The following is a 23,177-nucleotide window of genomic DNA, read 5'->3' as shown; positions in this document are numbered from 1 at the left end:
ACCAGATTTTTGGATCTGCCTAACTTTTAGAACATTATCCTATTGTGGCCTTTCAAAACAGATGGTAGGAGTGGATTTGTGACGTACATCTCTATCATGCAAAAAACCACACTGATTGGATAATCCAATCCATCCTTGATTTGGCATCTTTGAGTTCATTCACTTTTACATGTCTTAATTACTGTATGCCAGCTTCATTTGTAATATATAAACTCATTTTAGTTGTTATTAAAGTGATTTTTTATGGCATCGCATGCTTTTTTTGTCCCATTAAATGAAAACTTATTATGTAATGTATTTTTTTTGCAATTTTTTTTTATTCCTGAATATGTAAATATGTGTATTCATGTATATCCTAAAGTTTCACTGAAAAATTCCATCATTTTCTCCATGTTTCCCTATTTTTTCCTGCATTTCCGGTTATCGGCGATATTATCGGCGATAACGATATTATATCTTTATCTCTAGCCAGCGAAACTTGTAGCGATACCGACAACTCGAACACTGGTTCCATGCACCGTTATTGCTAGCAAAGGGATGAATTTGTGCATGGAGTACAACTATTGATCTGGATTCTAAGCATGAGTTGGTTAAAAAGTAGTTGAAAAATACCTATTGCGTGGAGTTGTACTTGATAGAGTCGTTAAATTGAGCATCCAACACAGGTTTGATGATGAAGAAGGAACCGCCTCTAATGGCAGACTGTTGGTCGGCAAGGATCCGGGAGTTCCGATTCTTCTAGCTGATGAAGCTTAATGTCAAGAAGCTTGGAGTAAAAAGAGAATGGAGTTTTTAAGAACTTTAGGCTGATGTGTTTAGGATATTAGGATTTACGACTGTCACAAGCATGCTAGCGCGAGAAGTGGGGAAAAACATTATGGTTGGTTAGTTCGTTTAGATTTCCATATCTAGAATGCGGTTGTGATTCTTTTCTAACGGTTAGAATTGGAAACTGAAGGTTGAGATGTATGGCTGATGAGGTTGAAACGTGCGTGGCTTTGCCGCTACGCAAGCATGGAGAAGTTCTGTTTTTGATATAACGATGGGTGAAGAATGTTGATGAGGTGGGGTCCACCAGGGTGCACGAGAAATCCATTCCGTTCCTCAGAAAGACTAGGTTGCATCACAAGGAAGCCTCAAAGATGATGTTGATTAGTGTTTTTAAGGTGAGTCGCACTACAAGGAACGGTGGAGAGATTTCAATGGTTGGGATTTTTCGAGTTTCTGAATCCAATGGACGGTTTGGATTGGAAAGGTGGGTCCAACACGGTGAATGGCAGATGGTGCAGATAGGTGCCGTTGGAGTGGTTTTGAAACGAAGGAGAGGGAGAGAGAAAGTCGGGGAGGTGAGTCATTGTGGGAGGTGACGTGATGATGCACGTCACTTATCTCTCCTTTAAAAAAAACACAATGGGCCCTATAGAGATGACACTACGAATCCACTCCAGCCATCCATTTTGTCCAACCATGTTAAAACATGGGCCTAAAAATGAAACCGATCCAAGGTTGAAGTGGGCCACGACAAAGGAACAATGGAAGCCACCGTTGAAAAAAAATGGAGTGTTACATAAGGATTTTAGGTGAATTGAAGGATTTGAAAATCTAGGGTTTGAGAATTTGCATCTGGTCCCGTGCCAATTCCACTCCATGTTTGGGGAGGATGGAAAAGCTGCCGATGGAATTGCATTGGGTCCCGTGCCAATTTCACTCCATGTTGGCAAGTTGTGTAGGTCCCACTATGATGTGTAGGTTAGATCCACACCGTCCACCCATTTTTGAGATTATTTTAGAGCATGGGCCAAAAAATCAGGTTAATCTAAAGCTCAAGTGGACCCCACCATAGAAAGCAACGGGGATTGAATACTTACCATTGAAAACTTCAATGGGACTATATAAGTTTTGGATCTATCTCATTTTTAGACCCATGCCATAAAGTGAGGTTACAAAACAAATGAACGGTCTAGATATAACACATGTGTGTTATTCTTAATAACTTCAAATGATGGTTAGTATATCCATTTAATGTACCACCAGATTACCAACAAATCATGGAATTATTCTCATCCCATGGTAACAGGGTAATTATGTTTTTTGAATCCCATCCCACCGAAGTGTTACATAAGGATTTTAGGTGAATTGAAGGATTTGAAAATCTAGGGTTTGAGAATTTGGAGGAATTGAGAAATTTGGGATTTTAAGGTTAGGGTTAGGGTTTTGGACAAGGGAAGACAGGGTTTTAGAGGAAGGATTCAAAGAGGCAAGGAGGCTTAGAGGTATGGCTGTACAGACCATCCTGTAGGCTGGCACATGTGGCCGTACGGTCACATGTGTGGGGTCTGATCAGCTAGCGTTGGGTTCGTGACCATAGGGTTTTGAGGGAAAGGATGATGGAGAAGAAAGGAAAGTGTTGTGATAGTTTATTTATTTATTTATGAAGAACTAGGGAGATTTCACAAAATACCTTGCACGAAGTAGAAAAACTCAAAGATGGATAACTGGAAGCCTCGCACTCCCGTAATTGAAGATAAACATCGCACCAATCTTCGTTCCGAATCACATGAAGAAAAAGAAACAAAGGAACTTTGATTTTTTTAGAGAGAAAATCCACCTTAGAGAGAAATCCCAAGTGTCATTCCGATGAAGTGCATCCATTTCTTCCTCTATGGACTGCTTCCACCCCTTATGTAACAGAGCTTCCTCATATGACTGGGGAATGAAGTGAGAAGACAAGATATGGCAAAGTTGCGGAAATTTGAAGATAAGAAATTAAAGGAAACATATTTAGAGACGGGATGATTGATACATATACATTTACATTTTCTTAGGGCAATAGGAATATCAGATGTGCTTAGAGAACTCATTGGACCAAAAGTCTTTGAAGAAGATATGTTGGACGACATATCATAATCGGTTGTACCATATGCCCATTTTCGTTATGAGTAGACCTTCAACTGAGGCATAGTGGGAATGTAAAAGGTATGAGATGATGGGGGTTTGATGTCTAAATTGAGCACAACATTATAGGAACAGGTTCCATATTAAGAGATTTGCTTCTTTTTGAGAAAAATGGGGTAGACTAAAAATAGGTAACATCACCAAATACATATTGTTTTCGACGTGATGGACTATAACAATGGTAATCCCTCTGTATGCGAGAATATCAAAGAAAAATATATTTAATTGCTCGAGGATCAAACTTATCATGGCCAAACTTTAATTGATGGACAAAATAAGCACATTAAAAAAACTTAGGAGGTAAAGGAAACAACAGAGTATCTGGGAATAAAACCTGATGCGGTGATTGACCCTTTAAGATAGATAAAGGCATCCGATTTATTAGAAAATATGTTGTGAGTACTGTATCACTCCACAAACTTATAGGAACATCCATGTGAATTAAGAGAGTACGAGTTATTTCAAGGAAGCGACAATTTTTTTAGATCTGTAACCTCGTTTTGTTGTGGGGTGTGTGTGCACATTGTTTGATGTAGGATTCTTATTTCAGGAAAAACAAAAAAAAAGAAAAGAAAAGAAGACTAAATGCTCGGGACATGTACTCCTTGGCATTATCAGACTAAAATACAGTCAGTTTCAAATTGAACTAATTTTGTACTTCCATGTGGGAGGTCTTAAAAATAGAAAATAATTTAAATCTATCTTTCATCAAATAAAGTCATGTTATTTTCAAACAATCATAAACAAATATGACAAAATACTTAAACCTGTATTTTAACTGCACCCCAAACATCTGATGAAACTAAAGAGAAAGAACTAAGCGACGCTTCTCAACACATGGTAAAAAAGTAGCAAGATGATGCTTACTTAATTCACACACGTCACACTCTAGACATGACATCGACGACAAGTAAGGCATGTCACTCTTAAGAATCTTCAATGCTGGATGACTGAGACAGTAGTTCCATTGATAAGCTAGGATGTCCTTTTGTGTTGTTGTGCCTACTATGTCATGATTAAGATAGTACAACCCTTCATGGTCATGTCCTTCACTAATCTTCCTCTGTCTTTAGGCCTGGAAAGCATAATGTGAAGGATAGGAAGTGACAACAATTAAAGGATTTGGTAAGTTTGCTAAGTTTGCTGATAGACATAAATCTTAACGGAAATTTTGGAACGAATAAAATAGAGGTTACTAAAAGAGAGAGAATTGTATGAATGGTACCCATTCCACATGTTTTATTGGGTACTGCTAGATTGATAGAAGAGCTTATTAATGAGCTATAAATAGACGAAAATGCGCTAGACTCACCTATCATAGAGTCAAATGCTACAGACTCAATCACCATGGAGTATGAGACTTGAATCCTAAACAAGCCATACCTGAGGTCACGAATGTAGCCGTAGGGGTGGGAGTAACGCAGAAGTGGTAGGAACAAACTGATTCCATATACTGTTTAACAACTTGGAATATTCTTCTTGTGTCAGATTAGCCATCTCACCAGTCAAACGTGTTTGTGGAGCAGTAGATACAAAATTAGCTAGAGGAGGCTTGTTGCTTTCTCTAGTGTGGGAAGCTTGATTAGCAAATGCAGGCTTCTCATGGGGGCCCCAACAATTTTCAATAGAATAATTGAAAAGTCCTCAATGCATGCACTTTCTAAATCCGTGGCCTCTACCACAACCACCTTGTATGTTACCATGACCACCTCTCTCACCATGGCCTCCATCGTGGCCCTGTTTAGAGAATGATGCTAGAGTCGACCTGTCATTGGCTTCCACTTGTAGAGCCCAAAGATATACGTTGGAGGTGTACATACTCGTTTAAAGATGACACATTTTTGCCACCCAAAATCTGTGCATGAACCAATTCATACTAATGTTTCAATCCAGATAAGAACTTGGGCACTTGGAATTGTTCACATTGCGGAAGTAGTTTCTTCAAATCAGTAGTTAGGGACTGATACACATTCACCTTGCTTAAAGATGACACATTTTTGCCACCCAAAATATGTGCATGAACTGGTTCATACCAATGTTTCAATCCAAATAAGAACATGGCCACTCGGAACTCTTCACGTTGCGGACGTAGTTTCTTTAAATCAGTAGTTAGGGGCCGATACACATTCATCTCTACCCACATTCCTTTGAGTTTAGAATAGTATGTACCTAACTATTTATCTCCTTGTTGAAGCTCGAATATTTCTTCATATAACTTATAGGTATGAGAGATTAAAAAAAAATAAAAATCATATTAATACATCTCTCATAGAGGATCCCACACTTTCTTTAACTATATCTAGAAACAAGACATTTGCACCTACGAAGGGTTCCATGCTATTCCATAACCACGTCATAATTTGGGCGTTTTCCTAGATCCATTGGTCATAAATACTGGATTCTTCATCAAGTTTCTCTGTGGTCAGACATCTCAATTTTTTCCTTGGCCATAAGAAAAACTTGGATTGACTTAGACCACTATAAAGAATTTGCCCCATTTAACTTACTAGAGGTTCCCCTAAAAACTCAAATGGGTTTAGAAATCCAGATTTTGGGTCACTTTTTATCTTCTTAATGAATAAAAGAAGAGTACCTCACAAGCACAAGTGTGGGCTGATGTAGCATAATCGATGAGCGTCACACTTGAACTCTTCACACGATGCACACGTCACCTCAGACAGAAGAATCAACCCACATGTCCATTAATTCCAACCATCCATGAAGAACTATATTGAGCACGGCATCTAACACGGGCAAACAGCCCACACATTTGCAATGATCACATAGCCAGCGTCTTCATTCCCCTATGCACACGCAAACCATTACAAAAGACCCGAGACCAAAAAAAAAAACTTTAGGTTTCCTAAGAAATTTTCAGCACAAGCAAGATTAGGGACACCAAGGGATGAAAGAAAAGAAGAAATGAGAAGATTTTAGAGAAGAACAAGACGAAGGATAAAAAAACGTTGTAGCTCTGATACCATGTAAAATAGTGGAAAGAGAGATAGAATAGAGAAGAAGAAAGTGAGAGAAGAGAATAGAATGCAGAGAGAGTATGGGCTGAAGTTGGGGTTCACACCTTGATGAAGGACAACTAACCACTTGCTCTAAAATCTTGAACTGATATAGCATGGCAAATCAATCCCTTTCTCTCATAGCCCAGGCCCCACATCTCACGGGTTAGGTCCTTGGCCGAACCACCCCTCGTGGGCCCCACATCACATGGGTTCCGTGTCACACGAGCCACCCACCTCACACAGGTGGGGCCCGCCTCACACAGGCTGCCCACCTTGAGTGTGCCCCTACATCCTTGGGGCCACCCCACTTGAACCCAGTGTGAAAATGCCCCTGCATTAATCACCCCTGGTGAGGAGTCTCGAACACGAGACCTTTCGCTCTGATACCACTTTGATGCAAGACAACTAACCACTTGCTCTAAAAGCTCAAACTGATAGAGCTTGGCGAATCAATCCCTTTATCTCATAGGTCATAGCCCAAGCCCCACATCCCATGGGTTAGGTCCTCGGCTGAACCCCCCTTGTGGGCCCCACATCACATGGGTTCCGTCTCACACGGGCCGCCCACCCTGAGTATGCCCCTGCATCCCACAAGCCACCCCACTCGAGCCCGGTGTGAAAATGCCCCTGCATTACACCTCCTTTTATATTATGAAAGTTTCATAATTACAGAAATGTCATTAATGACAAAAGCAAAAATCCATTTTGTCCTAGACCAAAATAACTCATTTAAGTGGGCCTATGTAGCCCCATATCACATTCATTAACAATTATTAATTCATATTTCAAATCTCAAGGGGTAAAAAGGGAAATTCCTAAATAGAGAGAGCGTGCCTAAAATACCTTCATTAACAAAGTATTCACAAATACACCAGTCATCATATGCGGATCGTTAAGCTTATAATATAAAAGAAAGGTAGAAGCTGACAAACTAATTTCTAGTCTTCTGATCTATTATGAGTCTTTAATCTTTATGATGTTTACAACTGGAAATAACATCACCTTCGAATCAAATATTGTTGTTTTCTAACAGTAATGAAGCTATTTTAAAGATAGGATTAGCTTTCAATTTGATTTAAACAGATTGGAAATTGTGAATCTAAAATCACGTCTTCTTTTCTTTTGTGCTATCTGATGTCTCTCCTTAAAATTTTAACTTCAACTTGTATGCTGTCACATCCTTTTTCTTCTTTCTTTACTCTTCACGAAATGAGATTTGAATATGGAGGCAGTTTAATCACCTGAAATTTCTTTCTTGCTGCTGTAATTTCATCTTATTCTTGCATATTTTCGTTGACCATTTTACCACAATCCTATGTTTGGCCCCTCGGGGCATATTTTACTTCGTAAAGAAGAGCAAAATGAGCTAAATATGGAGATCTATCACCAAACTTACAACTGGTGGATTCCAAGTTGTAAGTTCAAACCCATGGAAGAAAGTACTTCAACTTCCTGAGATGGATGTCCAGAGTTGTAAAACTCCACAAAATAATTCCAACAAGAAGAAGACACATCTATCAGCAAGGGAAAAATGGGAACTGATTTTTTATTTTTTATTTTTCCTGAGAAAATTATAGCTTAACAGTAGATCTAGGCCCGGATGAGGGAATTCCAAAGAAAGAGTTGAGGGTGCCAGTAAAAGTATAAAATCAACTAGTCCCTACCAAAAACTTTTCAGGAAGATTCTAGAAACTGAAAAGTGACATATTCTTCTCTCATTTTTTATTTTTTATTTTCATTGAAGCTGCCTTTGATTACTCCAATAGTGGAATCTTGTTGGCTAGATCCAATTTCAGCAAGTTGACTTAAGCACCTCATAAAGCTTATAAAACTAAGGACACTTCATTTTGTGGAAATTTGCTATGTTAGATCGCGTCCAACACACTCATGCAGCTGTTCCTTTTTACTATCCTTCTTGGTTTACTTTCATACCATTATATGATATTTACATATTTTTCTTATCTACATATGGATATTTTCTTTTAAATTTATGCTTATGTGATCTAATATTTATATTAAAATATATTTTTATAATATTATTATGCAGGGCCATTGGTATGTTGGATTACTTGGGTCTCTGTGTTTGACAGCTTGTGTTTGTATCTGACATCAACAAGTCCGTGTCTAAGTGGTATAGGTTGATAGCTGCAATTGGCTGGTACGCAAAGGGAGCCTGTCACCTAAAATTAATCTGTGTGAACGCAATCATGACTGGTGGATAACCTTCAAAGCAGCTATTGGTCATGCGTGATTAAACACCTGCATTTTCCAACTTGAATGCCATGTGGGCCATGCCCATGGAATTCAAGCTGGGTGGAAGAAATAGAGATGTGCCTCTAGAGTTTTATGTAATCGCCGTGTACCACTCAAAACTGAAAAAGGAAAATTTACAGGATAGCTATAAGACCAGCTATGCTTTACGAGACAAAATGTTGGGCAGTCAAAGAATATGTAGGATGACTGTAGGTGAAATGATGATGTTGAGATGGATCATGGCAAGGCGGGGAAGGATGAAATTGGAATTGAATGCATTTGAGGGAACTTAGGAGTAGCACCTATAGGTGTTAAGATGATGGGAAGTAGATTTAGATTAGGGCTGAAAGTTGGGCGAGTTGGGTCGGGTTGGTGCTCAACCCTAGCCCAACCCAAGGTTCCTATACCTCAACCCTAACCCAACCCAAACTCGGGTTGGGAATTCTCAACCCAAGCCCAACCCAAGCGGGATCGGTCAGGTTGGGTGGATATATGCTAATATTTTTGTTATTACATTAGTCTATTATATTTTCAATACATGTCTTGTTTTTTGTACTTATGATTTTATAAATTATATACATAGTTATTTATCATAAAGAAGTTCATTTTTTCTAAACAAACAAGCTAAAATATAGGAAAACTACTTCTTTAAAAGTCGTGTTGTGTAGCAACACGTGGACCAATGAAACCCGATGACATTAGAATTTCTTGTGCTTTCAATAAAGATGATCCACACTCAATTATAATTTATAAGGAACTTATGTATCGATCGGGTTCGGGTTGGGTCGGGCAAACCGAGACCTCAACCCGAGCCTGACCCAAGTTTTATCGGGTTGGTGTTTGTATAGCCCAAGCTTGAGACCAAACCCGATACATCCTGCCCAAGCCCAACCCAATGTCGGGTAGGTCACGGGTCAATCGGGTTGAACCCGTCCGACTTTCAACCCTAATTTAGATGGTTTGATCATGTACAACAGAGATCAAGAACTGCGCTTGTTAGGAGTAGGTTGTACAAATTGAAGGCTCTAAAGGGCAAGGGGAAGGTCCAGAAGGATGGAGGTGGGGTAGTAAGAAAAGGCTTGATGACCTATGGTCTAATTGAAGTTATGTCCCTTGATAGAGGCGGAACAAGATTCACGTACCCAACCCCAGTTAGTTGGATAAGTCTTAGATGATGATGATGTCGAATTCCATGTGGTCCATGACAATGCTGAAGGGACCATATTCTTTACTTTCCAACTGACGTTGCATTTGTATTTTCTTTCAAGTCAACTTGTCTCCTCCTGGGCTTCCTGTGTTGAATCCGTAAATTCAGTCCTCTAATTCTAGTTGCTGAATGTGGAATGACTAATTCCTTGATCTCAAATGTAGATGTTTGATGCACTAGTGATTTCTTGTTTTTCCTACTATTGAAGGTTGATTGCCATGGGAACCATTTGTTTATTATTATTATTATTATTATTATTATTTAAATGCTTTATCATTTGAAGTGAAGTAAATCATATAACATACATGCTTTTCTAACTTCCACGAATATATGAGTATAGTCATAGTTCATTTAGCACGACAGGTGTTGGGTTTGTTACATTTTACTTCTGATCTTGGTAGATTTTGTTTGCCACAACCAGCCACTAATGTCAAACAGTATATTTTCAGTTAAAAGATTTTAACTGTCTGAGTTCTATCTCCCTATTTCTTGCTATAGTTGCACGTGCGAGGAACTTCTGCTAGAATTGATTTGTTTTGCTGAAACATGGTACACATTACAAAAACAAATGCTCTCTTTATTATTTTGAGAAGACAATGAAGATAAATATCATGAAAAGAAATATTGTGCTTCTTGCTAACATTTAGTGGATGATTCTCATTTCTTTTCTTGTAAATTGACAGAAGTATTTCATAGTTTTCTACTCTTCCTTGTCTGATAATCACTTTTGGATGTAGGAAGAGCAGTGTGCTGTTGCATCCATACCTGAAGGCCATGAAACAAAATGTTGGGGATGCGGATTGCGCCTTCTTCTCGCATCTTATGCTCCTGTTTTCAAGTGTGGATGGTGTGGGGCTATAACAAACCGAAATCCATGGAAGCGTGAAAAACGATGCTCCTATCGGTGGATACGTGTGCGGGACCGGTTTTTCGTCACCGCCCTTCTTCTCTTCATGCTCTTTGTGATATGTATGCCACAACTTTTTCTTTTAATTTTAACTCCATATTCACTCCATATTTTATGATTTGTAGTGTCTACGTGGAGAAACTGGTGCTTTTCTTCTGGCTCTTATTCCTGAATCTCTGTTCATGTTTTATTCAATATTTTTTCTTGACATTTGCAGGTGGTGGTGTGTGGGCGGTTTACCCAGTTATTTTCTCTGCGAGTGATTTCTGTGGGATTTTTCACTGCATTATAACATTTACCTTGTCAGTCTTTACCATTTCTAGCTTCTGCTTAGCGGCATTTATGTCTCCTGGGGCACCAACCAGCATGATATGGGGCAGCTATCCAGTTGTGGAAAAAGGCAGCCTAGAGAACTATACATTTTGTGTATATTGTGCAAAGCCGAAGTCACCAAGAACACATCACTGCCGCTCATGTGGAATGTGTGTCTTGGGCATGGATCACCATTGCCCCTTCGTAAGTGCTCATAACCATCTCCATAATTTTCTTATTTTCATTCACTTTGAAGATCATCGCCTCAAGGGCTCATTTAGTCTAATTAGTAGAGGGAGGGCTTTTAACTTTCATTTAAGGGCAAGACTGCAATGTTAACTGCAAATATCTTAGCTATGAGGCATTCTATCCTCTCACCCATGGCATACATGTTCAAGAGTTCGACCATTCATATTTTGGGTCCTAAGATGGATGGCCATATGCCAAACAACAATCAAATAATCCTTGTAGCTAATTGGAAGACTCTGTATGATTGAATGTCGATTGTTCATTGGACTTCTAATGGTCTGTTTGTAATCCTCAAAAATTCTCCACGTGGCAAGGATCACAAGGTTAGGTTGATTTCTGGGTTAGGCCCTAGCTTGGCAGGGCTGAGGACTGTGTATCTCACCCTTGTGATATGGAATTAATAAAGAAATATCACATCTATCGTATAATGTATCACATGGAGACCAAGAAATGTGTTGGTTAGGAGTGAGTTGGTGATGCAGGACAATTAACCACTTACTCCAGAAGCTTGAACTAATAGAGGATGGTGAATCAATCCATTTATCTTATAGCGTAGGCGCCACATCCCATGGGTTAGGACCTCGGCCGAACCTCCCTCGTGGGCCCTACTTCACATGAGTTCCGCTTCACACGAGCCACCCGCCTCACACGGGCCGCTTACCTCGAGTGTGCCCTTACATCCCACAAGCCACCCCACTCGAGCCGGTGTGAAAATGCTCCTGCATTAATCACCCCTGGTGAGGAATCTCAACACGAGACCTCACGCTATGATACCACCTTTATGCAGGACAATTGACCACTTGCTCTAAAAGCTTAAACTAACATAGCATAGCGAATCAATCCCTTTATCTCATATCCTAGGCCCCACATCCCATGGGTTAGGACCTTGGCCAAACCCCCTCGTGGGCCCCACTTCACATGGGTTCCACTTCACATGAGCCACCCGCCTCACACCGGTGGGGCCCTCCTCACACGAGCCACCCACCTCACACGGGTCGCCCAATCTGAGTGTGCCCTTGCATCCCATAGGCCACGCCACTCGAGCCCGGTGTGTAAATGCCCCTGCATTAGTTGATTTAAGTTGAAGGCTCGAAAAGGCCAAGGGGGAAGGTTTAAAAGGTGATGCAAGGACATGTGATGACCTAACCCTAGATGCATATATAATCAGGTTAAAGAATATTGAAATAAATATACCAATTAACTAACCGTTTCCAATCAGAGGGATTAGCAAAATTTTAACACAAAGATGAGATCATTCTGTCAGGATCATGCCCCTTAGCATAAAATCGCGTAGACAGTAAAAAGGGAGGACTTAGGTATATGAGGATATCCAAGATCTAGCATAAGTCAGTCCACGGTTAAGTTTGAATCTGATTCTACTAACTAACTATCTATCTTTTCCGTTCAAACTAGAAAGGGGGTATCGAGAGAGGAACGAAATGGGTAAAGAACGAAGGGTTCGAGATGAAGAAAGTACGGGTTCTTTTATCGTCAAAAGAAAAGAAGGAAGATGATTCTTACCTTTTCCTGCACCTCGAAGATCTAGAAAGAAGGAAACCTGAAATCGGGGTGGAATCCTCAACACCCAAGGGCCAACCCTGAAACCCTAATTTCTTGAATAAAGAAGAAGAAAAGAGACAAATTTCTATTCATTCAAGAATAATGAAAATAGGGTTTTTCACAACGTATATAATCTATGGAAAAAATAAAAGTGCACTAAAGTCCCTGAAAACAAGAAAAATAACAAAAAAGATGAAAAGTAAAGAAAGTGTAATAAATCCCTTGAAATAAGGAAAAGAACAAAAAAAGGCTTAAAACTAAAACACACGTGTGATAGGGTGTGAAATCCAACCCATGGATTTATGGTCAGGGTGCGGTCATGCTGCTCTTGCACTCGTAGTGCGTCAGAAAATGGGTCCGATGGACCCAACGTCCATTCACATCAACTCCTCGGCTCCGGTATTCTGTCGGCGACGCCGCCTCCTCTAGTACACTCTAAATGGTGCACCACTGATGTCTGCATCAAAAGGACATGGGTGGACGAGGTAAGAAAAGACTTGATGACCTTTGGTTTAATTGAGGCTATAGTCTTTGATAGAGTGGAATGGTGGAACGGGATTCGTTTAGCTGACCCAAATTAGTTGGCATAAGCCTTTGTAGATGATGATGATGAGGAGGATCGTGTTATGTTTCACAGTCTAAGGGAAACATTGGAAAGCTTTAGGAAAATGATGGAATTTTTTAGTGAAACTTCTAAAGATGTTAAAAGACACATAATTATGCGCATAAAACTTAAACCATACAAATAAAAAAAAAAAGCATAATAGTTTTCCATTGTTTAGGGGGGAAAAGTTATGTTATGTTTGCTCTAATGCAATTATTTCCAAAAATAAAAAAGCTTGATAGTTTTCCATTGTTTAGGGGAAAAGGTTGTGTTGTTGGCTATAATGCAATTATTTCCAAAATGAGTTTGTATATATGTAAAAAAATAATAATAATAATCTAAAGAAGAGAATAATGTACTTTAGTCTCATATCCATTTGGAGTTATAGGCCGGTCGAAGCCGTCCCAATTCTTCTTAGGGCGACTGTAATGATATTGCTCCATGTAACTATAGTACTGTGCCCAACTCATGAGGTTATGATACTAGGCCATGAACTCTCTAACATATGGATGTTACTCATCCTCAGCGATATGTACTAGTATGCCCATTGGTGGATATTGAGAAGTTACTGTAATTGTCATTTCCGCTCCCAGTGGCACTAGTTATGGCTGGACACCTTCATACCCATATAAAGTATCCTAGATATATGTCTGTAGCCATAACCTTGTCTGTATCTGTAAGTGGACTCATGACTATAGCCATAGCTGGATGATCGTGGGTGAGTCTCGTAGTTGCTGGAGTTGCTCAACCAATGGCCGTGTGAACCATATCCATAAGGTGACATGGAAGTGGAGCTCCCTTGTCCACAATGTTGTCGAATCGCATATTTGATCATGTATGATCACATATGTGATCGCGCGCGCGCACACACACATATATATTAATTTTTTCGGAAAAAATTGAAAATTAGGAAAAATTGTAAAATAAATAAATAAAATAAAAGAAACTAAGGGAAACTTTCCCAAGTTAATAGATAACTAATTTTATACATTTAAAATGCATTTGAGAGAAATAAAATCAATTAAACAATGAATTAAACATCAAGTCATCAACATTCAACAATATAGTTAACAAGTAAGAAGTAACGACAAAATCAACCAGCTATTTATTTATTATTGTGGAAAATCAACAAACTATCTTGCTCGAAACTTGAAAGTGCTTGAATCATGATCTTCGCACTTCCGAGAGAGAGAGAGAGAGACCACTTGGAAGTAGGAAATGTAAGAGAGAGATTAAGACCACTTGGAGTTAAGAAATGTAAGAGAAGAAGAAAGGCAAGAAGTTATTTTATTTTTATTTTTTTGCAAAAAAATAATAATTTAATGTGCCATGGCCAATATGCGATTGCATATTTTCGCATATGTGCCACGATTGCATATGCGATATGCATATGGATATGTGCATATGCGATCACACATGACAACACTGCTTGTCCATCACTATTGTCTATGGACCCAAGGCATCGTGGAATAGCCTTCTGTAATGTGCCAGTTGTTTCTTAACATGTGAGAAACATTGACTCAGCACAAAAGCCCGCGTTAGGGCATGAGCAGTGTTTTAAATATCGACGATATCGACCAATATATCCCACGATATATCTTGTATCCCACATGTGCGATACGAAACGCACAGGTAGTGCTAATATATCCCACATGTTCAATCCGGAGAGCGTTTTCAATTTTCGATCCCTTTTTTTTTTTGTTGAGATTATGTTAAATTAGTGTCAAATGGTTATAAATTCATTAGTTCTTCATATTTTGCATGAAAAATCATGGAGTTGAGCTTTGATTTCAATATCCATTGGTTCTTCATGTTCTTCGTGTTTTTTTTTTTCAAAATTTTCTTTCAACCAGCTGTCAATTGAGACTAATTTTGAAGTATTTAGGAGTATTTGATGAAATGATCATCGCAAACAATCTAATTTCAAATTTTAAGTGTGGGTGGTCTGATTTGGGGAAATTTTGAAATTTCCCCAACTTGCTTGCAATGTTGCACTCCAAACATGAAATCAAGCATGTATGAGGGCTGATCTATTGATTTGTCAAGTCCTTGTCAATTTTTTAAAAATAAAAATAATTTTTAATTAAAAATTAATAATAAAATTATTATTATTATTATCATTTTTTATCAAAATTTCCCTTCAACCAACTTTCAATTGAGACTAATTTCGAAGTATTTAGGAGTGTTTGATGAAATGATCATCACATACACTCTAAATGTTATGCATTCAATTTGAATATAGCTGCATTAAATCGGTCAGATGACGCATAGCTTATGACCCTATACAAAGGAAACCTATTATGGGCACTTCTTTTTTGAGATGTTATGATTTAAAAAATGTGTATTAAGGTCTTTTTTAACAATCCCTGAAGTTCCATCGAAAAATTCAACCATTTTCCCAATGTTTCCCCATGTCTCCCAAAAAGTGTGATAAACTACCCGATACAAACGATATATCCCATGCGATAATCGATACGTATCTATATCCCAAGGATGTAATCCATAACGCAATACCGATATTTAGAACTTTGGGCATGAGTGTCATGCTTTGGGTCTTGGATGGTGTGATCAAACTGCCTCTCCACAGTTAATGGGCTAACAGGCCTCTGACTCAGTGTCTACCTACGGACATCTTTGGTACCATCTTCTCCCCGTCGTTGTCATTGTTGTCACTTTTGTCGCCTCCATTCCAAGATGAGGACAAAGTCTGATCACCACTCTCTGAATCTCTGAAACTCATGCCATGTGATGCCCCATGAACCCTCGTACCTCACCCTCAGATGACTGGTCCATGGGTTCGGGCTCATTAACTCACCAAATGAGTCATCTTGATACTCTACTGTCCGCTCCTTCAACCATAACTTCATCGATGTTAATGCATGTGTCTGCTGCTGTCCTGGGACCAATGCGTGGATCACCCTCATCCAAGTCTGCCGACTTAACCCACCATTAAAGTGGGTCCTCCTTGTCCTCCTCATCAGTTAATGCATCTCCACTAAAGCTGCCTCAATCTTAACTTTATGTTATAGTGTCAGAAGACAAGCTTTTGGACAAAACATGCTCCAGTTTTGCTCGTATTGCGACGATGATATTGTCTGAACCAGTACAAGGATTGCTAATCGCTGGGGGGGTTTGGGCAATCACTCCCATACATCAATCACTACTCACCTATCAAATTATCATGCATAGTTCTTGGTTAACTAATGTAAGTGCTTATTAACAAACTTGTAAATCAACTTTTAGGGAGGTAAGTAGGGCTCTCAGTCCTCCCTTGTATACTTACTCATGCTCTCCACCACGATGAAGTTTGTAGCAGACTGTCACTCTTGGCTGTACCATCACCCTTGGCCGTACTATGTCCTCTTCAAACTTTTTGTGCACCTTTGAGAACAACCAAGTGTGATTATAAATGAAGTTTGTGACTGTCCTCAAGCTTCAGCCACACTCATCTTAGCTGGCTTTTTCTCTATTGCCTCAAGCATCAAATCGATTCAGTGAGCTGTGTGAGAGTCTGGAACAAGTGTTCTTTTTCATTAACTCCTCAGCTTTACAAAGCGTTCATTATTTGTTACAATCCGTCATTCTTTAACCCCACCTCTCTCGCATGGTATCATTCATCAATCCATATATATATATATATATATATAGTTTGCGTCGTTAATCTTGTTGGACGCATCAACCGTCTTTGGAAATATCATCCTCTAGTTGGAATAAAGTGGATTAGCTAGAATAATGTGTGCATTTCATCCCTCTGGTTGTCCATTTTAATGAATTGGATTCCTAAAGGATTCTTCAAGTCTAATCACGCGATTCGTCAAGGTAATCTGCTATCACCTCTCCTCTTTGCCATCGTGGTTCTATCATTGTTGCGGCTGATCAATAATGCCATTTCTGTGGGGCTTATCAGTGGTATGACCTTGGGCAGTGACAACATTAGAGTCACTCTTGTGCATTACGTTAATGATACTATGCTGTTTGGTAACGGGTCAGTTTTGGAAGGCTAAAACTTCAAGGATATTCTGATCCCCTTCAAAATCTGGGTGTTTGTTTGGTTTGCTTCTCTTTGACAAGATTCTTATTGTTGATCCCCTTATGAGTAGGGGTATGTTGTTGTCCAACAGATGTTGCCTTTGTCATCAAGGTGCCAAATCTATTAATCATATTCTCCACTGTTTCCATGTGAAGGATATTTGGGCGGTGGTTTCTCCAAGTTCAGAATGTCATAGACGACCCTGAGTTTGGCTAGGGAGATGCTTGATAGCTGGTTGATGGTTGCTTGGGGCCAATCAGGTCTTATGCAATGGAAAATGATCCTATTTGCACCTCTTTGTTCTTTATGGTTGGAGAGATATTGGAGATCTTCAAGGGCAAGTCTTTGAATGTGTGGAGATTGTTTTCCAGCATTTTCCATCTTCTCATCTCTTGGGCCCAGGTGGCCATGTTAAGTGGTCTGACTTCCTACATTAGCGCTGGAATCCTCTTAAGAGCCATTCTTCCTGGAAAGTCCCTCCTGCAAGTCACTACAAGATTAGCTTTGACGGGTGTTTCCGTGTTTGTGGGGAAACCTGGACACCTCAGGAATTGGGGGCTTACTTCTGGATAACAATGGCTCTATCGTTGTGGAGTTCTTCGGTTCCTTGGTATTAGGGACTCTAATTTTGCCAAGGCGGCAAACTTGCTCTAAGTGTGCTTTTCCGATTCAAATTACCACCAAAGGTGACTCCAAAAGTGTTATTTCCTATGCTAGAGGTGGTCCCTGTCCATGCCGACTTGCTAACATCATCAAGGCAGTGCACAATTTGTGTTTTGATTGGGATATCTTCTTCACCATATTCGTAGAGAGTAGAACCCCGAAGCTAATGATCTTACAAAGGTTGGGGCTGGCAAGGATGTGTTGTGGGTCAACGTTTTAGGATTATGTGATCTACGTGCCTTTAGGTTGCATGCATTTGTGTTCGGTGCCCTTTTTTGGTTTTGTTTTTTATATGTTTTTTGTGTTCTTGGTGGTCACTGTTTTTTCCTCATTTCTTATAAAAATTGATTATCCATTATATATCATCGTCATCATCATCGTCATTGTCATCATCATCTAAGCCTTGACCCAATTAACTGGGGTTGGCCACATGAATCTTGTTCTGCCATTCCACTTTATCAAGGGCCATAAGTTATTTAGTTTTTTCTTACTACATCCATGTCTTTTTGGGCCTTCCCTTTCCCTTTTAGAGTCTTCAACTTGTACCAATTCACTCCTAACTGGTGTGGTTCTTTGTCTCTTTTGTACATGACTAAACCATCTAAGTCTACTTTCCCTCATCTTATTACCTATTGGTGTTACTTGTAAGTACCCTTGAATGCATTCATTTCCAATTATATCCTTCCTCATCTTGCCACTCTTCCATCTCAACATCCTCATTTTAGTTACACTCATCTATGAACATGCTATTCCTTAAACTAGCCAACATTTTGTCCCATAAAGCATGTTTGGTTTTATAGCTATCCTACAAAATTTCCCTATCAATTTGAGTGATTCATGACGATTGCCATAAAGCTCCAAAGGCACATCTCCTTTTCTTCCCCCCAACTTGAATTCTACAGGCAACATCCTTCTCAATCTTAACTAATTCCTCGTGTTCACTGCATATACTTTGTTTTTGTCCTATTGCTTTTAAATCCTTTAGATTCTAAAGCACCCCTCCATTAACTGCTTTGTGTTTACCCCCTCCCTCATCTTATCAATCAAAACTATGTCATCTGCAAACAACATATACCACGAGATCTCTTCCTGCTCGTTACCAATGTGAAAAGGTTCATGCTCAATGCCGACCACTGATGCAAGCCTACAGTGGTTGGAACTCACTTGTCTCTCCACTAGTGGTCCTCACATTTGTTAACGCTTCCTAATACATATCCTACATCATGTCAATATATCGTCTTGAAACTCCATTCTTTCCCAACAGCCATCGGATTAACTCTCTAGGGACCCTATTGTATGCTTTCTTTAAGTCAACATTGATCATGTGGAAATCCTGCCCCCTCTCCTTATATTCTCCATCAATTGTCTAATTAGGAAAATAGCTTTAGTGATAGACCTCCTTGGCATGAAACCAAACTAATTTTTTAATATATTTGTCTTCTGCCCAAGTCTTTACCCAATCACTCTCTCTCAAAGTTTAATAGTATGGCTCTTAAGTTTAACCCACAATAGTTGGTGCAGTTTTGCATGTCTCCTTTATTCTTATACATAGCTACTACCATACTTTTCATCCATTCGTGTGATATGTTCTTCGATCTCATAATCTTGTGGAATAACTTTGCCAACCTAAATAACCTAGTATCTCCCATACACTTCCAAACCTCTATTGGTATATCTTATGTTCCAACTTCCGAGGGCCTTTCCTATTTTCATCTTTCTTAAAGCTTTTTTCACTCTAGACATTCTAATCCCAAGAAAGTATCTATGGTCTCCGATGCCATTTGAGTTTATGGTCCCTTCTATTCCTTTGCTCTTAGAGTGGTTATCATTTAACAAGTTCTGGAAATAGCTTCTCCACCTTTCAGTGATCTCATTGTCCTTAACTAGTACCCCCTGGTTGTTGTTGTTAATGCATCTAATATATCTAGGTCCCTACCCTTCCTCTCTCTCATTCTTGCATGTTTGAAGACATCATTCTCACCTTCTCTGGTCTCCAATCTTTTGTAAAGATCATCATATAAGCCAAGTTTATGATGCAGGACAATTAACCACTTGCTCTAAAAGCTCGAACTGTTAGAGTATGGCGAATTGATCCTTTTATCTCATAGCCCAGGCCCCACATCTCATGGGTTTAGGACCTCTGCCAAACCCCCTTCGTGGGCCCCAAATCACATGGGCCGCCCACCCCGAGTGTGTACCACATCCCACGAGCTACCTCACTCGAGCCCGGTGTGAAATGTGCACTAATCACCCCTGATAAAGAGTCTCGAACACGAGACCTCCCCCGTGGGCCCCAAATCGCATGGGTCACCCACCCCGAGTGTGCCCCTGCATCCCACAGGCGACCCCACTTGAGCCCAATGTGAAAACGCCCCTGCATTAGTTTAACCTCATTAGCAATCTCTTTGGCATTTTTATATTGCTCAAAACATTCATCGTTTGTAGTCCCTTGCTAGGCTTTGAAACGTGAATATTTCTCATGAATAGCTTTTTGTTCATGGTCATTCCACCACCAAGTTTCCTTACATGATTTGCCTTTATTTATAATGGTAAAGCGGATTCATTTAAAAAAATATATAAATATATATATTGATACGTTGGCGATACTCAGTGTTTGAGTTATCAGCGAGAAATCGATAATATCGCCGATATTATCGGTGTCGCCAGACCTGCGATATCGAAACCCCAATATTTCGTTTCTCTTCTAGATGTCGCCGATATTTTCGATATTATCGGCGATATTTTCGGATCACTGGCCAAATCAGCCAACTCTCTTATAGATTTCGATAAAATAGGCAAAACAAATGTCGTGTTTTCGGCGACATTAGGCGACGACCCTCTTATTTGGAAAAAAAAATATAGAAAAAGAAGAAGAAGAAGAAGAAGAAGAAGAAGAAGCTCTCTTACCTTTTTACTAAAGATCTACCTAAGGAGTGGCCTTCGGCTGAATTTGGTTGTCCAAACGTGGTCAACAGCGCCGGATCTTTCACAAGAACGAAAAACCTAAAATTCCATTTTTCCTTCGAATGGAATAGCTTTGAAAGGAAACTGGATTCTACCTAGGCTTACGGGGATTTGATTTGGGATTTGAAAAAAAAAATCGGAATTTGGGGAGAGATTTTTGGGAGCTTTAACAGAGAACCCATCGAAATCGCCATGGTCGGGGTCGGTTTATCAAAAAAAGGGAAGTGGAATGGGTGGTGTACCACACAGTAGCTGTATAGCTGCTGTAGGTACGTGGCGTGCGCAGACGAGCACTAACGCTCCTCGAGCTCCGAGTTGTACGAACGGTTCAAAGGAGATTAAAGTTACGTGGGCCCCACAGTGATGTATTTATTATATCTACACCGTTCATCTATTTTTAGAGATTATTTTAGGGCATTATCCAGAAAATGAATCATATCCAAAGATCATGTGGACCACACCACAAATAGCAGCGGAGATAATGATTTTCACCATTAAACAATTCGTTGGGCCACCATAACGTTTATTTTCCCCCCCATGATGTATGTATTGTATCCTTACCGTCCATCTATTTTTCGAGACAATTTTAGAGTATGAGATCAAAAATGAGGTATATCCCAATCTCAAGTGGACCACATTACAGGAAACAGTGTTGAATTAACGTAGACCATTAAAAACCTTTTGGGACCTATAAAAGTATTGGATCAAGCTAATATTTGATTTTTGCCCTCATCTAGGTCTGTATGACGTAATCATACAGATTGAATATCAAATAAATAGTACAGTGGGCCATAGGAGGATTTTAACGATGGATATCCAATCATTATTGTTTTCATGTGGTGTGGTTCATTAGAGATTTGGATCTGACTCATTCTTTATCTTGTACACTAAAATGATATCTTCGAATGGTTGGACGGTATGGATACGAAACATAAACCATGGTGGGCTAGATAACAGCTACACGTCACTACGGTGGCAAGTCTTGCTGCTCAACCCGTCGTAGCTAAGCCGCGTCCCTACCGAGTCGAGTACATATGTGTTTGCCTACTGAGTAAATTATGTGGGGTCCACCATGATTTTCATATTTTATCCACTCCGTCCATCCTTTTTAACAAATAATTTGAGGACTTTAGCCCAAAAACCAATTATATCCAAATCTCAAGTGGACCTCACCACGGAAACAGTGTGAATTGAAATTATAACCTCTAAAATTCCATGAGGCCTAAGAAAATCTGGATCAATATATTATTTGTGTTTTTCCTTCATCCATGTCTTTGTGACCTTATGGACAGGTTAGATGACAAATAAACATCACTGTAGGCCCTACCAAGGTTTCAACTGTGAAAATCATTATTACCAATGTTTCATGTGGTGTGGTCCACTTGAGCTTTGGACATGCTTCAAATTTCGAAACAACTATTAAAATGAGCTGAAAAAATGGATGGCCAGCGTGGATAACCCGCGCACATTCATAGTGGGCGACAGTACTACTCTCAACGGCTACGAGATCTGAACAATGATTATGAGTCACCTCGTCATTTTATGTAGGGATGAAATGTGGCCATAAATGTGTATTTTTTTTAAATGCATTTACTTTTGCATGTCTTAATTATTATAAGCTTACATTTGTATTACATAAACTCATTTTGGTTATTATTTGAGTGATTTCTTACAACAACGCGTGCCTTTTGGCCCCCATTAAATGGAAACTTCTTATTTAATGCATTCTTTTTGTAATTTTTTCATTCCTAAATATGTAAATATGTGTATTTAGACATGTCATGAAGTTTCACTGAAAAATTCCGCCATTTTCTCCATGTTCCCCCCTTTTTCCCTGCATTTTCAGTTATCGGCGATAACGATATTATATCTTTATCTCTGGCCAGCGAAACTTGTAGCGATACCGACAACTCGAACACTGTATATATATATAAGAGGAAGGGAATTCCCAATACATAGATAGGGCCTTGAAACCCCAATAAAGCTAAATCAAAGAACAACATATTAGAATCTATGGTTGATGGGGTAAATGAAATGTTTAACACCCTCGCCAGAGATTTATTCTCTTTGAAAATATCATCAAGATACCATATACAATCTTTAATCCCTTTAGCCCAGCAACTTATCTGGAACCTCCGCAACTTCAAAATACTGGCCAAATTGATTATGGATTGTTCGAATAACTTCTTTAGTAGCTATTGCAATGGCATTACAACTACAGAAATACTAGCCAAACTAATTAGATGATTGGTTTCTCTCTAGATTCTCCTAAAACATCTTTTTTCACTTTCTTAATGCACTCAGCCATCTCATTCCACAAAACATTTCTTCCTTGACGTTCCACTTTCATTCCCTTAATTTATTTATGAGTAGCGTTGTTTTCTCTTATTATTAATTCCACAACCTAGTTTTTCGACACATTAATTTCACTTCCTCTCTTCCATTTCTTAATGTAA

At 39.3% G+C, this 23,177-nt stretch overlaps 1 protein-coding gene across 1 annotated transcript in view; it reads left to right on the top strand.

The window, feature by feature from the left end:
- LOC131236858 (protein S-acyltransferase 11) overlaps positions 1–23,177 on the top strand; it is a 36,642-nt gene that overhangs the window by 6,857 nt on the left and 6,608 nt on the right. Inside the window, exons 2-3 of the mRNA XM_058234351.1 lie at positions 10,170–10,401; positions 10,557–10,855. Coding sequence (XP_058090334.1) covers positions 10,170–10,401; positions 10,557–10,855 — 531 coding nt within the window. The remainder of the gene's footprint in view (positions 1–10,169; positions 10,402–10,556; positions 10,856–23,177) is intronic.

This window comes from Magnolia sinica, chromosome 2 (genome assembly GCF_029962835.1).
Source record: "Magnolia sinica isolate HGM2019 chromosome 2, MsV1, whole genome shotgun sequence".
Classification (NCBI taxonomy): Eukaryota; Viridiplantae; Streptophyta; class Magnoliopsida; order Magnoliales; family Magnoliaceae; genus Magnolia; species Magnolia sinica.
Note: the sequence above shows the minus strand (reverse complement) of the source record. Positions and strands in the feature narration are given on the sequence as shown.